This window comes from Podarcis filfolensis, assembly GCF_964270895.1.
Source record: "Podarcis filfolensis genome assembly, chromosome: 5".
NCBI lineage: Eukaryota > Metazoa > Chordata > Lepidosauria > Squamata > Lacertidae > Podarcis > Podarcis filfolensis.
Genome location: NC_139608.1, coordinates 98,972,921 through 98,990,097, shown reverse-complemented (window position 1 = coordinate 98,990,097; position 17,177 = coordinate 98,972,921). Strand labels below are relative to the sequence as shown.

Genomic DNA, 17,177 nt, shown 5'->3' with positions numbered 1-17,177 from the left:
GAAAAGGGCAGGATCCAGTTCCCTAGCTCTGCATTCATTAATCCCCCTGTAGTGGTTACAGTCAAACCTTGGTCCCTGAACACCTCTGTTTTGGAACAATTCGGCTCCAGAACACTGAAAACCTGGAAGTAAATACTCTTGCCAATTATGAATGATTTTCCAAATAGAAAGAAAATCTAGATTCAGCAAGTGCCATATCATGCAACTTGGAGTAAATGAGCAAAGAAGCTCCCGCATCTGTTCTTAAATGTGACTCTTGGAGACTGTCCCACATCTCTCTGGCTGACCCTTTGTCACGCAAAAGACATAACTCTTCAGGGGACACAATAAGCGTTAGAGTTCCCCTTGCTTTGGAATCCTTAGCCTCCCACTCTGGGGTTACTGGAGCTGGGGGGGGGGCGTCTGTTATCACATTAAACAGACCCTCTTTTCATAGCAGGGCTTCTGCATACTGCACCCATTCCTGGTCGTTCCCCTTTGAAAGCTTCGGTATTCCCATTGCAAACTGAAGAGCTTCCATCACTTTAGCATTAGCCATCTTGTGTCTTTAAAGCAGGCTGCGTCTGTTTACCAGCAGCTGTGTTTCAAAAGCACACTGCATGAGGCCTTTGCTTATGCTGATCTTCTTCTGCAGGCCGGTCAGTGCTTTTGGCTAAAAGTTCAAAGTCCACCCTTATTGCCAATTGATTAGGGACTAGCAGGCTTCCTAGGGCAATGAGCACAAACCTCTCATCAATCTTCTTGACACGCAGAGAAGATAAGCTGCATTCTGTTCTGGCATCTTCTGGGCCCATAACCAAAAAATGCCGGCGCCTCCGCTACGACCGAGCTGAAAAGCTCATCCTCCAGAATCTCCTCCGATGGTGATTAACAACCTGAGCCTTTGATGAGCTCTTCGAGAGACTTCAGAGAAGTGTGACTAGCCCAAGGTCACCCAGCAGCTGCATGTGGAGGAGCGGGGAAGCAAACCCAGTTCACCAGATTACGAGTCTACCACTCTTAACCACTACACCACACTGGCTCCTGAACATTTTAAATTTGATTTCCCGCTCACTTTTTAAAAGATGTTTCTAGTCCTTAAGACTGCAAGTGCATGCCCAACACTTGCTGAAATCTCAAAAGCTACTGATTGAGTTCCCTTTATATTTCTTTGTTAGCAAAATCAGAAAGAATTCTGCAAAAGTAAAAGAGGGGCTATGTAAATTTGATTGTTTTGCATAATAATGCATGCAGGTCACATAATTTTGATTACCTGATCACATTTAAACTTTTTTTTTTTTACAGTGAGGTTACACAAACACACAAGCTAACATGTACCATGCTGTGTGTAACCCTAGTCAGCAACTAGTAGAACTTTATTATTTTATTACATTACATTTATACTCTGCCTTTCTTCTGTTATATTCTTATGTTCCAGTCAATCATTTCCTATCCTTCCTTACAGTACAAATAAGAAAAATTGTATGTGTCCTATCCTATCCCAGTTACTTAGGCTGTGTCAAATTCTTCCTCTTATATGACAGGGCCTCAAGTAAAAAACAAAAACCTCCATTATTGCTGCTGGCAATTTTGCCTCTGGCTGCCAGAGATGATTGCTGCCCGCTGCTGCTCTGCCTCCCTTCCTTTCAATTTAGCTCTGCACTTGGACACCTCTAGTGGCTGCCTGGCCAGGCTGGTGCCATCTGTCTTCCTTGGATTTACTTCAGGTTTTGATTTTTTAAAATCTTAATGGAATAGGCTCAAACAGGAGCATAAGAGTTGGAAAGACTGAGCACCCAGAGTTTTTTTAATATATATATATATATATATTATTTTTAAAGCAACTTTTAAAGGTGGCTAGCATGAAAATTCCTGGAGCTGCCTATCTAAAATTTGGAAGGTGAATCCCCTCTATTATAGGGGCTACTATCCATATTGCATAGATTTTTTTAAAATAAAAAAGTTACAGCTGTTTGGGTTTCCCAATGCAAGTCAATGTGATTTCCAATTAATTGGTTTTTCTGGATCGTGACATGGATTAGGGAGTCTGCTCCTGATTGCCCCGAGTTGAGACTGATCCAAAGTACTGAATCAGATCTTAAATCAGATTAGGTGTGTTTTGTGTGTCATTGACAAGCCTGTCAAAGACTGTCCTTTGTTACGCAGCTTCCGCCTTAAAAACTTCTATCAGTTGGATTCTTTTTTTGTTTTGTTTGTTTGTTAAAATTTTACTCATTTTCAATAACAATCTTCTAATTAATGACAAATCAAATCAATCCAAATTACAATAATAGCAATACACCAATTATATATTCCAATTATAAATAAAAAAATTGAGACTTCCCATGTTCCAGATGTCTAGAGATAATCATCCTCATTCATATCTCTGCATTTTTGGCTATTTTTCAAATTCAAAACTAATATTATCCATCCTTATTCTCAATCTGATCAGTCGTTGTTTCTGTGGCTCACATCTTCTGTAGCAAAGTTTTTATATTGTTAACACACAGGAGGCGTCCCGTCCCCCCATCATCTTATTCTCTGTCCAATTATTTTGGTATTCAGTCCTCTTATCTCTCCTTTGTTCATCAAGTTCTCATTAAAGGCACCAGGCTTCATTCCAAAAATAGAGTTTATAAATGGCAAGTCAACAAGTTCTCTCTGATGTCTCTTAATGAGCTGGTATCCATATATGTCTGTATATAATGCTGTGTTGTGGGCCATGCTTCCCGGCTGTATATTATGTGAAAATTATTTAAATTCCTCCAAGAGCAAAAGCCCCCCCCCCCCCGCCCGCACTCCAGGCCATGAAAGAGCTGGCAGGGATCCGGCGCTTTCCATCCTCCTGTCCACAATTTTTGTCCACAATCATGTATAAAAATAATCCATACGAGCAGATGTATTTTAGAACAAAACACACCCCAAGTCCAAGGGAGCTCTTTTCCATAAGAATTCCTTTTTTTATAACTGCACAATAATGATCGCCATTTTGGTTCCGTCTTCAGTCCAAGCTGCCATATCTGATCTTATTTTGCCATCTCTAATTCTAAATAGAGTCTGTTGAGGCCTGTGCACCACACATTCAATTAAAATTTTCACCTCTTGTGTTTCATTTAAGTAATTAAATTCTTTCTGGATGAGCTTCGCCAAATCGTGATGTAATATAACAAATAAGGAAAGATAGTGGTCACTCACCTGTTTAATCCACGTTTCAAGATGAGAGTCTGTTTGATGTCCGAAATTCAGCATCCAATGACTGTATAATTTGGCAGTTTTTTCCTCCATCTGGAACATGCCTGTTTCTCCCCCAAATCTTATTATTTTATAAAACAGGTGTCTCCTGCATGTAGGAGTGGCTCTGAAGAGTGCCAGCCATGCTGTGCTCTTAGACCCAGCATCCCTGCGGCTTGCACCTCAATGCGAGCCGACAGATCACGGATGATCTGGGGGTCTGTGAGACAGTCCTCCCCCACCCTGGGCAGTCTGCCAGGGCTAATTACCCCCATATCAACCCTGAATTACTGGCACGGCTGGGGTCCGTTCATGTGGGAGGCAGCCATTTTCCACAGCAGGAAGTCGGAAGTCCCTATCAGTTGGATTCTTGTATTGACATGGAGTTGCCTGAGATTACCTTTAAGGTCCCTTCCAACTGTGATTCTACCTTAGAAATAATATCTTAACATTGCCATGGTTTCTCTCTGACTGGAGAAGTAAAATTTGATTCATGTTACGTTTCAGTATTGTTTTTATTTACTGTATTTGCTAATGAGTATTGCTTATAGAGTCTCCGGTGTTTGGTGTAAGGAGTACCTACCTTAGTATAATTGTGTAGGTGTAAGACCCATTACTTGCTTCTGAGTAGAGTTTCATTAGAATGCCCTCCCTTAGATCTATGTGTTTGAGTGCCACTTTTAGGCACCAGGGTAAACATGGTTTTATTTTAATCCAGTTTACTATGCTTTTATTGACTGCTGCTTGAAGAGTTGTTCGTGCTTATAAGAACTGGATGCTTTGTAACTTCATTTGTTCTGCTGTGGACTTTATTCTATTATGATGTGCATGTTTTTATCATAAACATTGAAAGTTTATAAAGTGGCAAAATCCCATAAAAAACAGCTAAAAATGTGAACCCACCTGGTGCTTTTGGATAGAAAGAAACCTTCACCAAAAGTTTAGCTCAAGTCTCATAAGTTTGTCAGCATTGCTTCCACCACAATCTCTAATTGCGTAGGTGGAGCTTCGTGTGGTATTGTAACCATCAGGCCTAATCATAATGTTACATTACTGTTACAGCTGATGGTAACTTTCACATAACAAGCTGTTAGTGTGATAAAGACAATTTGGTCTCTATGAAGTCAAATTAAAAGAAACTTATATGCTAGGGGTGCCAAGAACTTCAGTAAGGTTCCCCATTCCATCCAAAGTATATTAGGATGGAACCTACAAAAAACTGAGGTCCATTTTAATACATTTTTTATTAGAAAAATCAAGATATTCTAGCTGCACTATTACGGATTAGCATAAAACATATATGACTTTCTTAAAGTTGATTTAGTGCTACCCAAGAAAAAGAACAAAAGCAGGGAAATATGAAACATCTGCAATGTGTTTAATTCTTAGTTCTCCTCTTTCTCCTTGCAGAAGAGTCTGCATGTGTGTCTGTGGCAGGTAATTGCCACTTCTTCAGTGCAGAGAATTCCCTAAGAAAAGTGATCATACCTTTGGAATTATAACAATAACAAACATGTATGCAGAGTTTGAGGAAACTCCATTGTGCTTTGATCACAGAGAGGCTTTCAAACCACCATATTTTCATGCCCACTTGTTGCATCCTGATAATTAAGTATGATACTTGATCTTGGCAAGCTTCTGCAAATGGAAGTGGAAGAGAGCCTGTTTTTTGCAAGCAAAGATCCGGGAGGTATTTGGTTACTGGAAAACAAAAGCAACTTGGGTTTTCTCAACCACAAACAGCTTTTGGTGCCTTAAGTTGGTTTCATAGAAACTCCCATCTGAGAATTGCAGCCACAAGTAATAAACTGAACAAGCCAGCACAGGAAAAGTTGCACGCTGCATTAATGTGGGGAAATAATCCAGAAACCACCAACTAAATAAAACAGTTGGATTGTCTTTTAACTGACACCCTGACTTTCCATTGATGTATCCTCTCTGTTCTACAAGCTAACAAAGGGAACCAAGGATATTCTCACTCTGTTAAATAATCCCAAATTTAGCCATACAATCGCATCTGTTAATTTGCAAAAGGGTGGAGTTCCAAGTAGACAGCATAGCATAATAACCTTATTAATTTGTTGGGGGGGTGTGTGTTTCCAAGCTGGAAAACAATACATCTAAAACAAAATTGGACTTTCACCCTGTCCTTTCCCTGCTGCAAGGACAGCCAACGTAATACCCTCCAGAAGTTGTTGGTCTACAGCTTCCGTCTTCCTTGACCATTTGTCATGCTGGCTGTGGATGATGGGGAGTCCAGTAACATTTTGAGGGCACTACACTGGCAATGCTGATCCACTGTTTGTTTCTGCATTGTCCTTTGCCTACACTGGAGTAAGCAGCTGGGGGAGCCAGTGCAAAATCTGGGCCCACCTCTGTGAGTTAACTATTTGGTCCTGCCAGGGCGGTGTGAAGAAGTGCAGCAACAGTGCTGGCTAGCTGGCCGCACAGCTCCTATGGCTGCCCCCACTGGCGGAGGAAGAGGGGGAGGGGGGAGTGCACCGCCCCCGGCAGCGCGATCCCGGTGGGGTGCCATTGCGGCTCCCTCCCCCCCACTGGGCACCACACCCCCACAGGCGGCGTGCCACGCCCCCTGGGACGCACGCCAGCCGCGCCCCTGCCTGCTCTCCGCCCCCTCCCCCGGAGCATGAAGCTCCGCCACTGGCTGCCCCTTCCATCATAAATGACCTGCAGGATAAGACCATCCAGGCTTCCTTCTGCACCATGTTTTTAGGCACGGGTCCAGGTTTTCCAGGTCTACGCCCTACCTAGCATTCTTCTTTTTGTCCCACCTCTTTCCCCAGGAAAACTGATCTTAACTACTGAATCAGAACAAATGGTAATTGGGTTTCCCGTTTGCTCCGATTCAGCAGTACAACACAGGTTTTCACAGGGAAAGCGCCAGAGCAAAAAACAAAAAGGCTCAGACCCAGACCCAGAAATCCCAGATCTGTGCCCAGAAAGGTACTTTAGGATGAGCCCTAACTCATTGCTGGCTGGGGACTTGTAGCAAAACTAAAACCCTCTAAGCAGTTTGCAGACTCTGTAGGTTTTTTTGGGGGGAGGGGGGCAAGCAGTATATACCATTTTGTATATATATATATATATATATATATATATATATATATATATAGTCACCTTTATAGAGAAGTACAGCCTTTTTGGTTCAGTACTGGAATAATAAAATACAACTCAGCAAATCCATATACCTTGCTAGGGGAAATTTCCTAAGTAATCCTAAATAATTAAGGACTGTAAGACTAATAAATTTGAGAAATGATCATATTTATCTATTGTATAATATTGCAATTTATGTGAATGGTGAAACATGCAGTAGAAATATCCTGTATCAGTTCATTCACTGTTTTGGAATGGTGTTTATGATTTTTTTTTGTCTATGCAGTAGAAATAAAATATACAATAATAAAGAAACTTGTGTAATCCACACAAAAATAGTAACTTTTTATTGTCTTTAATTAGCTAAATCCATAAATGCCACTTCAAGATAGGCAGAAGGGGGAAAGGTTAATAAATGAGGCTGTGTCTTTGCAATCTTGCGTGCTCTCTCTCTCTGTTACAGAATTGCTTGTTTTCAATGTGTGGACATAACATGATTAGAAACGTTACATAAGAAGACAGTCGTGATATTCTTGATAGCTGTAGTTGGGTCTTCAGCTAACCATAGTTAGCCCAAACGATAAGGTTGTATCCAACTAAGTTATACTCAGAGTAGAAACATGAAAATGAATGAACCTAAGTTAGCCATGTCCATTAATATCAATGAGTCTGCTCTGAGTAGGACTAGCATTTGCTACAACTTCTAGTTTGGAAAGAGTCTTCTAACCACGGTTCCAAACTGTATAGCAAAGTTTAGTTGGAGGGGGAAGCCAGGTACATCGGCTGATATATCTACTGCCCTTATTTTACATCCTTGACGATTGGTGCTGAATGTGTGTACTGATTCAATTGACAAGCATGTTGTATGAAATAGGTAAGTTCTGTAATGGCCCATTCACATATGCATGAATGATATTTCAGCCACCATGTGACTTAATGTACATGTTTGACTCACCTTGATGTCTTCTCTGGTGATTTAAATCTGGTGATTTAAACAGAAAAAATAGGCTTCATTATGCATCACACTACCATCCTACACTTAAAACTGAAACTGGGGCTGTTGTTTCCTTCAGGTGGATTTGCTGAATTTTCCAGTTGTTTCCCTGGCCTTTGTGAAGGAAAATCTATTCTGGTGCCTTCTTGTATTTCTCAACCCTGCTTACCAGTCTCCAACACTGGGCCAACACGGATTCTTCCTCACCTTTACCTTGGGTGCCAGCGGGATGTCCTCAACAAGGTGGGTGCCTGGAAAGAATATGGCACTGATAAGTGACTCAAAGGACAATCTCCCCCTGGCGATGCATTTTCATGCGATGCTCACCAATCAGTTACCTTGACTTCTTTCGCTGTCAAGCTGAATTAATTTCCCTTAATTGGTGATATTATCACTTAACCAACTCTGATTTTAAAAAATATGTTTTTAACAGCAAATTTTCACAATTCTGAAAAGTTTTCTCCGTAAGAAGAACTTGCATTTAACCTGTATGACAACACAATGCTACATAGCCAGACAAATATAGCTAAGTGATACCACTGATAAAATGAGAGTGACACCAAGAGATGATAACATAGTGTGGTGAACATTTGCATGAAAAAATAATTGAAAAGGGATTTGTTTTTTTGTTTTACACTGCCAAAAATATTTGTGAAAACCAGGAATAGTTTTGGGTCCCCTCAAATATATTTTCAATTAACATTCTCTTTCTTATATTGATCTGTACGTGGTGACACTTGTAACAGCTGGCATTGGCTTCCTTTCTTTAATAGGAGCTGATGCAGCAGAACGACATTGGCTACGTATTGAACGCCAGTAATACTTGCCCCAAGCCTGACTTTATCCCGGAATCCCACTTCTTAAGAGTGCCTGTGAATGACAGCTTCTGTGAGAAAATCTTTCCGTGGTTGGACAAGTCTGTGGATTTTATAGGTAAAAAGATGGTGTCTCTTTTAAAAAAGAAAAAGAAAACCTATGCCAAATGATTTACTTCCACTAAATGTTTTTCAAGCAGAAACATGTTTGCTTGACTCTGCACCGCTTGCATGACTTCTCTCTTCTCACAGTATGGCTGACACGTCTGATGGGGTGGGATGCTTTCAGCATGAAGCCCAAGAAGTTCGCTGTCAGGTGGGCCTGCAGGAGGATGGGCCCCGGAGGCACAGGAAGCTGCTACAGCACCAATGGCGATGACTTCCTGTCCAACTGTCCACTTACCACTGAAAATTAAAATTTGATTATTCATATGCAGGTGTGAAGAAACCAGTGGCAATATGAACCTGTATGTAGTATCATGTTGAGAGTCCTGGATGTAAATAAGTAGGGAGGGTTGGTGGTAGCCATTGAAGTTGGACCCCAGGGTGAAATCTAGTTGGCCTAGAGCAGTTTACATGTTCCTTTTTATTTTTATTATTTTTTATATCATTCCCATTTTTCTATTTGCATATCATACATTACCGTCAAATATTCTTTCCATATAGACTTCCCAGCCTAGCCTTCCATGGCATTTGTAATAGATCTAGTATCGCTGTATATCTGTCAGGGACTAGGCAGAGCAGGAATGGTGAGACCGCCTCTCCAGCCTGACCCTTCCAGAGAAGAAGACAGTTCAAAATTACAACAGGGGTTTGAGGGAGGTCACAGCTCAGAGGAAGATGAGGGGGAAAGTTGGGAAATAATGGGAGAGGAGGAGGAAGCAGAGCCGGAGCAGCAGCTGGCTGACATGTTATCACTAGAAAGCATTCCATACCCTCCATCTCCCAGAACCTGGCGAGCCATAAAAGTAGGAGAGCAAACGGCACAGAAGGGATGACGAATGAGGACGTGGGAGAGAATGGGAGTGGAGATTTACTCGGGATGCCATTATTCCAAGAGGCTGCATTCACAAGCCTCTCTCTGGAAATACTGAATAAAAGCAGATGGTAAAGACTTTTCCTTGTCTTATCTATTCCTGGCAACCTGCCCTGGGGTTGGTTCCTCTGCTGCCTGACAATATCCATATATTAATCCACCCTACTTTTTCTTTCCTAGTCCTTCTTTGTATTTAACTGTTGTTCAGAGAATTACCCCTACTTGTAGTTTTTAGTATCAATTTTGTTTAAGTGCTTCCCAAAAGTTTCCCATTTGCCATTTATTTGTTTTCCATCCTGATTCCTTATTTTGGCTGTCATGCTCACAAGTTTGACATATTCTGTCAATTAATACAGCCATTGTTCTTTTGTTGGTATTTCTTCTTCCTTCCAACTTTTAGCATAGAGTATGCTGGCCGCTGCTGTGACATAGTCTTTGGGGGAGCTCATCACCAATTATCGCTAATACAAAGGCTTCTGTTTTCTTTGGAAATGTATTTTTTAATTTTAAAAAATTGAGCTCATTGTAGACCATCTCTCAATATTTTTGGGAATATTTACACTGCCCATATTACCTCTTCACATTTCCAGCACAGTTTGTTTTTGTTTTTTAAAAATTTCTATATCACTTTCTATTTAGAGAATTTCAAGGTGGTTCACATTAAAACTTTAAAACAGCACTGAAATAACAGTATTGAAATAACAGTACTGTGTCACAACATCCACAGTGGGCAGCGGCAATGATCAGGGTGTTTTGGGTATAGGTTGAAAACCTACTAGCTGGAGCTAACTTCCTATCGATAGGAAGACACAAGGTAGGCCGCACCAAAGTTCATCTTGTGGATGCTTCAGGGTCCACATACTGTAGCTCAACCAGGGGAGCCTCATGCAAAGGTTTTATTGAATGGGCAGGTCCATATGCAAGAAGGCATTCTCTCAAGTGACCTGGTCCCAGGTTGTTTAGGGATTGATAAATCAGTAATAAAACCTTAAACTTTGCTCAGAAGCTATGCAAGAAGTAAAGAAAATAGAAAGTGGAAGTGAGTTGCTTTCCTCTTTCCTTAGGCTATGTGTGAGCATGCAATGTGGGAGTGGACACCTCTTACCTCACTTACAGGAAAGAGGCACAACTCCTCCTGTTGCACAATATCCTGGAAATGCAGAAAAGGGGCATGTCCTCTCACTCACTCCCTGTTTTGATCCTTCCTCATATCTTGCAAAGCTACCAAGCATCCACTTTGTATGAATTAATATCACCTATAGAGCCTTAAGTGGTGAGTGATTATCAAGAGCCATCATGGCACCATGATAGGCCTCTTGGGATGCATGGTTGTTGGTTCTGACCTGCTGCCTCAAAGTACTTATCTGTATTTGGAGTCTGCTCCATCTTCCCATCTTGCTTGGCTAATCAGTGAGCCATGTAAGATTAGGCAATGGGCCAGAATCAGCTGGGAGGGCACAAATTGCATGCTTCTCAAAAAGGAATCGGGAAATGGCATTTTTCTAGAGACTACGCGGGTGGTGCTGTGGGTTAAACCACAGAGCTAGGACTTGCTGATCAGAAGGTAGGCAGTTCTAATCCCCGCAATGGGGTGAGCTCCCGTTGCTCGGTCCCTGCTCCTGCCAACCTAGCAGTTTGAAAGCATGTCAAAGTGCAAGTAGATAAATAGGTACCGCTCCGGCGGGAAGGTAAACAGCGTTTCCGTGCGCTGCTCTGGTTCGCCAGAAGCGGCTTAGTCATGCTGGCCACATGATCTTGGCCAATAAAGCAAGATGAGTGCCGCAACCCCAGAGTCGGCCACGACTGGACCTAATGGTCAGGGGTCCCTTTACCTTTAACTTTTTATGCACTTACTGGAGACTGTGTGTATTGCCTGAATATATACACATTTCCCAAGGCCTGTTGGTGATTATGTATATTGACTGGAAAATGTGCACAATTTCCTCTTCATGGAAGGATTATGTGCATATTCTTAATGAGTCTTGGTGCATGTGAACAATGGCTGGTGGTTATGGACATTAACTGCTCCGCCTTCATTTCCCCTCAGTGTACTGATTCATTTTTTTCAGGTAACCATCACATTTTTTTGGACCATCTGTGCTAGTTGCCCCTCCATGTTGGCAATCTGAGTCTGGGGGCTGAGAGGGTGGAGACAAGTCAGCCCTGCAGGCATTTAGGCAGGATTATATGTATGTTAATGGATGGTGAAAAGAGGCAGCCGCTTGGCGCAAGACCTTCATCCAGTTTATCTCCATAGCTTGATTTACTTAAACAGTTCCAAGAATTATTACCAGTATTCAATGCATTCTTAGGTTTTGTCATAGTTGATTGTGCTTAGCATTTCAGGATAAAACTGCACATGGTTATGGGGCTATTGTGAAGCCACCATGAGAGCAGGGAGATAATGCTTTTTAAAAAAACTAGTTGAAAATGGCTGTATGCTGCAATTTATTGATTTTTATTTTTGCCTGCGGATCCCTGGGAGATTAAACAGATTTTTCTCATTTTCAGCATCTTTTAGAGCACTAATGAGTGGTTTCTGCTTTCTTTCATTTCCCACAGAAAAGGCAAAAGCCTCAAACGATCGTGTCCTAGTCCACTGTTTAGCTGGGATATCTCGCTCTGCCACCATCGCTATTGCATATATAATGAAAAGAATGGATATGTCATTAGATGAGGCCTACAGGTAAGGAAGAAGGGTCCTTTTCTTGAGGAAACCAACACAAAGGGCTGACTTCAAATATTCTCATGGCCTCAGCTGCTTTCAATGGTTTCAGTGTGATTGGGGCATGCATGCCCAGAAGCCGTTAAATATCCCTGATATTGTGTGAAACTTGGTAGCTCCTGGACTCAGCTGCTTTTTGAAAGTGAAGTCCAGGACTGTGTGTTAATGCTTGGCCCACAATGGACCCTGCATGGCTTCAGTAACGTTTATTTGATTGGGCTTCCTATGTAAATGGAACAGTAAGTGTGCAGTAAGTACTCTACAGCAATTCTGCCAGCATCTGGGAGATACCTCTCCAGTCTTGCCATTTAGACCCCGTTTACCTTATTCTATATAACTGTAATGCAAGCCCACCTTTCTTTTCAAGGGACTATGCTGTGCACACACCACTGTTTGTGCACCTACAAGACGAAGGTGACTGAAGTATCACCACACATACCGGTATACATACCTGTTCAAATGTTCAACATTTTTTTAAAAAAAACAACACACCATCCTGAGGAAAATGTAGAGGAGACTACTTCTGTAGCAGCTCTCCTCTTCAAGAATGAATTATTGCTATAGTGGTGAATAGGTACCTCTGTGGCGGGAAGATAAACAGCGTTTCCGTGCGCTCTGACACTCATCACGGTCCCCCATGGGCCAGTAGCGGTTTAGTCCTGCTGGCCACATGACCCAGAAAACTGTCTGTGGACAAACGCCGGCTCCCTCGGCCTCAAAGCGAGATGAGTGCCACAACCCCATAATAGTTGCCTTTGACTGGACTTACCCATCCAGGGGACCTTTACCTTTTTACATGAGGTTCTACTGGTCAAGGGGTTGGGGTTTTGCAATAGTTTCTGGTCCTTCCCAAAGACGAGTTGATTGTCCTGAGCAGGAAAACTTTCTGCATAAATTGTGCTTAGCACTGCTACTACTGTTACAATGATGCTTCAGAGTGTTCCACTAACAGAAAAGACAGCTTCCTGGTCCAGTGAGTTTGCAATCTAAATTACAAATATGAGGGAGAGGGGGATGGGGGAAATGGGTTAGTTTGTGCAAATGCAGTTATGTGCCTAGGAGAAGATGAAGACTAAGGGGTTAAACCAACACTTTCAAGGGTAGATTGGAGGAAGAACTTTAAGGAAGGAGGATGCTCCAGCTATAGAGGCTGTCAGGGAAGAGGGCAGGGTTGCTTGAGGGAATAGGAGAATTTTGGATAGCAGGAGGTGAATTTGCTTAATGTGTGCACCTTACCTTGGTATAGCCTAGTGTGCAACACATGAGCTCTGGTCAGCCTCAGCTCATGGCTTGCATGCAGAATTCAGTTGTGGTGTCATAGGCTAATGGATTGGCTGAACTCTTTTTTTTTTTTAAACACACATTTGTGTTTAGATTCGTAAAAGAGAAGAGGCCAACAATTTCTCCCAACTTCAACTTCCTTGGCCAGCTTCTAGACTTTGAGAAGAAAATCAAGAACCAAAGTGGCCAATCTGGATCCCTTAGCAAACTGAAGATTATGCATTTGGAAAAAAGCAGTGATCATGGACTGAGACTGGACAGCGGGCAGAGCAGCAGCAGCCTTTCCTCTTTCCCGCTCTGTGCTACATCTACCTCGGAGACTGTGGAGCAAAAGCCAGTGGAATCTGGAAACCACCCAGGTTCCCCTTTGCTATCATCAGAGGACAGCCCATTGGTACAAGGCATAATTGGACTGAACATATCCTCGGACAAAGTTGAAGACAATAACAGGCTAAAGCGGTCGTTTTCCTTGGATATAAAATCTGTGTCATGTGTGGCAACCAGCACCTGTGTTGCTGCTTCAGGAGAGGGCTACCCCTCCTTGGAGGACACACTGGAATATTACAAGCATTCAGCCACCTTGGAAGGTGGAGCCAAACTATGCCAGTTCTCCCCTGTTCAGGAGGTCTCAGAACAGACTCCTGAAAGCAGCCCCGATAAAGAGGAAGCAAAGCTTCCAGAGAAGTCCCAGAATACCTGGCTGCTGGACAGCCACAGCAAATGGCAGCACTTGGGGAGAACCGCTAGCACCACCCAGAGGTCACTCTTGTACCCACTGCATCGAAGTGGCAGCATGGAAGACAACTATAAAACTAACTTCCTCTTTGGCCTTTCCACCAGCCAGCAGCATTTGGCCAAGTCTGCCGCTGGGCTGGGCCTGAAGGGCTGGCACTCAGACATCTTAGCCCCACAGGCTTCCGCGACACCTTTGGCTAACAGCTGGTATTTTGCTACGGACACCTCTCGCTTTTACTCTGCATCGGCTATATATGGGAGCAGCACAGCCTACTCTGCCTATAGCTGCAGCCAGCTGCCCACGGGGTGTGAGCAAGCCTATGCCGTTCGCAGGAGGGAGAAGCATGGAGACAGGGGGGACTCACGGCGCAGCTGGCATGAGGAGAGCTCCTTTGAGAAGCAGTTCAAGAGAAGGAGCTGCCAGATGGAATTTGGGGAAAGTATCATGTCCGAGAACAGGTCCCGAGAGGAACTTGGGAAAGTGGGCAGCCAATCTAGCTTCTCAGGCAGCATGGAGATTATTGAAGTATCTTGAAGCTCTATTCTAAGATTTACATTTCTCCCTTTCTTCTGTGTCAAACAATTCCCTGTAAATCTGAAATTTGAAAAGAATGCAAATTGTGTGGCTTCAATGTGAAGGAAGTGAATAGGTTTGTGTGTGTTTGTATGTGTGCACAAGTGACAAACTAAATGACAACTCTAATACATGCAATGGGCAATTGCTATTTCCCTGCTCCCCCTCCCTTAAGGCAGAAGGTGTAGATACTCCTAATGTTTTTATTTCCCTTAACAGCTGGGGCAGTGAGATGTAAAAAGTGGTCCAACTTTACTGTGTTTTAAAAAATATTCCTTTGTAAACTAAGCAAATCCTATGGTTCATTTGAAGTAGTATTTAAACTGAACCTCACACGTGGTATTATCCACCCATTTCTTCAGCAATGCAGCTTAGACCTGGAAGGCCTTGGCTTGCTTCAAGAGAGGAAAACAAATGCAACACTCACACTGCTCAATGCTAGTGCAGTTTGACTGAAAACTAGTATGTATTTTGTCTGGATAGTTTGAATACCCAGTTAGATTGCTAAATCATATTCTTAAAATAAGAGACTTCAGCAGGTGTTTCCAGCTCCCTGTCTGTCGGTAAGTGATGCTATTTGAAAAATAGATGGCTTTTAATTGACAAGTGATGCTCTTTCAAAGGACAGATGGATTTCAAGTTCTCTACCCCATACAAATATTCTTTGGCTGGCATCAAGGATGGCATTAAATGTTTATGGTGCCCAGCAAGCCTGCATCTGATTTCCAGCTTGTGCACTATTGGAGAAGCTGGTGTGTATTGAAAAATTAAGGCATCAGGTCAGAATCTAATATCTGATGTAGCCACCATTTTTGGAACAGAGAGTCTCCAATTAAACACCCCCTCAAAAAAATTGCCACTATATAGCCAAGGGAGGGAGAGCAGGTATCTGACTTCTGTCATACAACCCAGAAACATCACCATTCTCTAGAAAGGTGGTGGTGAAGATGAAGAAGTCAGCTGAGTATGCTTCAGTTTCTAACTTCATCAAAACTATTATGCAAGTAGCAGGTGTTTAGGTTTAAGCACTGAACAGGTCAGCAGAGAAATACAATTGCAGACAGGTGTGTTAAGATTTTAGGATAGATTTTAAATGTTGCCAAATAACGACCTATCCCTAACTGCATAAAATATTTGCCTGTGGCAGGAACAACTGATGGCAAAACTGAGCTTTTTGTAGGGGGAGCAAAAAGAGGCAAAGGGGTGGAGCTTTTGTTTTTGTTTTGTTCAAAACTAAATTCAACTAGGTGGTGCCCTTCAGCTTTCCAAGAAAGTTTGGTAGCACTGTTTTCCGTGCAAGCTGCTGCTCTTAAAGAGAAGGGCTTTGAGAAGAGATTGTGCTCTTCATTCTCCCCTCTACAAATGTTTATTTTCAACTCTAGGTCCAAGGGGTTGAAACTCTACCTCACTCTGTGTCATGTACTCTCGTTTCATATGAGAATGTATGATTACACTGGCATCTGGCTCATTCAAAAATTGAAGGGAGAGTACAAAAAGCATTAATGCTCAGTGGTTATGAGATACAAAAAGACACTAGTTGTGAGGGGAACATGGACACTTCGTTTCACCAATCACTGTTTCCATGCATAGTGCAGCCTTTTAGGAATGCCATTCACTGCTGATGCTGCCACAAATGTATTTTGCCAAATAACACCTAGGGATTTTTTTGGTACCCCTTGCTGAAAACGAAGTACAAACTGTCCGCTGAAGAAGCAAGGATCAAAGGGCCTGTGATGCATTGCTGTCCTTGTAAAAAAGAGGATATTGGAGAAACTGGTGGAATCAAAATCAAACTGATCAGAGCTTTCACAACTAGATTGAGTTGCTAGTAAGTGTGTAGTATCAACCCCAGTTGCACATCAGACTTCAAGTGTAATCTTATTTCAACTTTATTAGGACACAATCATATACATTACTAGGAGGGTTTAGTTTGTGCTTCCACATGGATGGATCTAACACTGGATCAAAGAATTACATGGATTATATCAGAAGAAACCATATACATATTACTTCTAAGTGAAGGCTGATGGTTGAAAACTAACCCAGGACATCCCCAGTTCAAATCTTACCTCCACCATGAAGTAGTAGTAGTAGTTCGGATTTGATATCCCGCTTTATCGCTACCCGAAGGAGTCTCAAAGCGGCTAACATTCTCCTTTCCCTTCCTCCCCCACAACAAACACTCTGTGAGGTGAGTGGGGCTGAGAGACTTCAGAGAAGTGTGACTAGCCCAAGGTCACCTAGCAGCTGCACGTGGAGGAGCAGAGACCCGAACCCGGTTCCCCAGATTACGAGTCCACTGCTCTTAACCACTACACCACACTGGCTCTCATGAGGCTGACAAAGCCTCAATCTTACCCTTAGCACCTCAACTGCAGTATGGGGATGCTAACTGCCTACCTTGCTAGGATGTCAGAGTTACTGTGAACACGTATAAGAAGTGATAATATTAAGTCTTAATTGGTCCTATACTATCTGTCTATTCCATGTGATTCCCTTATCTAAACAAAAGAGCAAATCAAAAATATGGTCAAGATCAAATTTTAAAGGCAAAATGGCTTCTGAATTGCAACCCCTCCCCTCAGCCATTGGTGTCAGTGGGCACTCCAACGCCATGCAGGTAGCCTTCCCTTTAACATTACTCTGGGGAGATCAGTAGTATTAGCACACATCACTATGGAGTCACAGTC

At 42.5% G+C, this 17,177-nt stretch overlaps 1 protein-coding gene across 1 annotated transcript in view; it reads left to right on the top strand.

Annotated features, from left to right (window-relative positions):
• The window catches only part of DUSP16 (dual specificity phosphatase 16), a 48,047-nt gene extending 33,427 nt beyond the window's left edge, over positions 1–14,620 (top strand). Inside the window, exons 4-7 of the mRNA XM_083615638.1 lie at positions 7,401–7,564; positions 8,095–8,254; positions 11,735–11,858; positions 13,272–14,620. Coding sequence (XP_083471764.1) covers positions 7,401–7,564; positions 8,095–8,254; positions 11,735–11,858; positions 13,272–14,448 — 1,625 coding nt within the window. The 3' untranslated portion in view covers positions 14,449–14,620. The remainder of the gene's footprint in view (positions 1–7,400; positions 7,565–8,094; positions 8,255–11,734; positions 11,859–13,271) is intronic.
• The last annotated feature ends 2,557 nt before the right edge of the window (positions 14,621–17,177 follow it).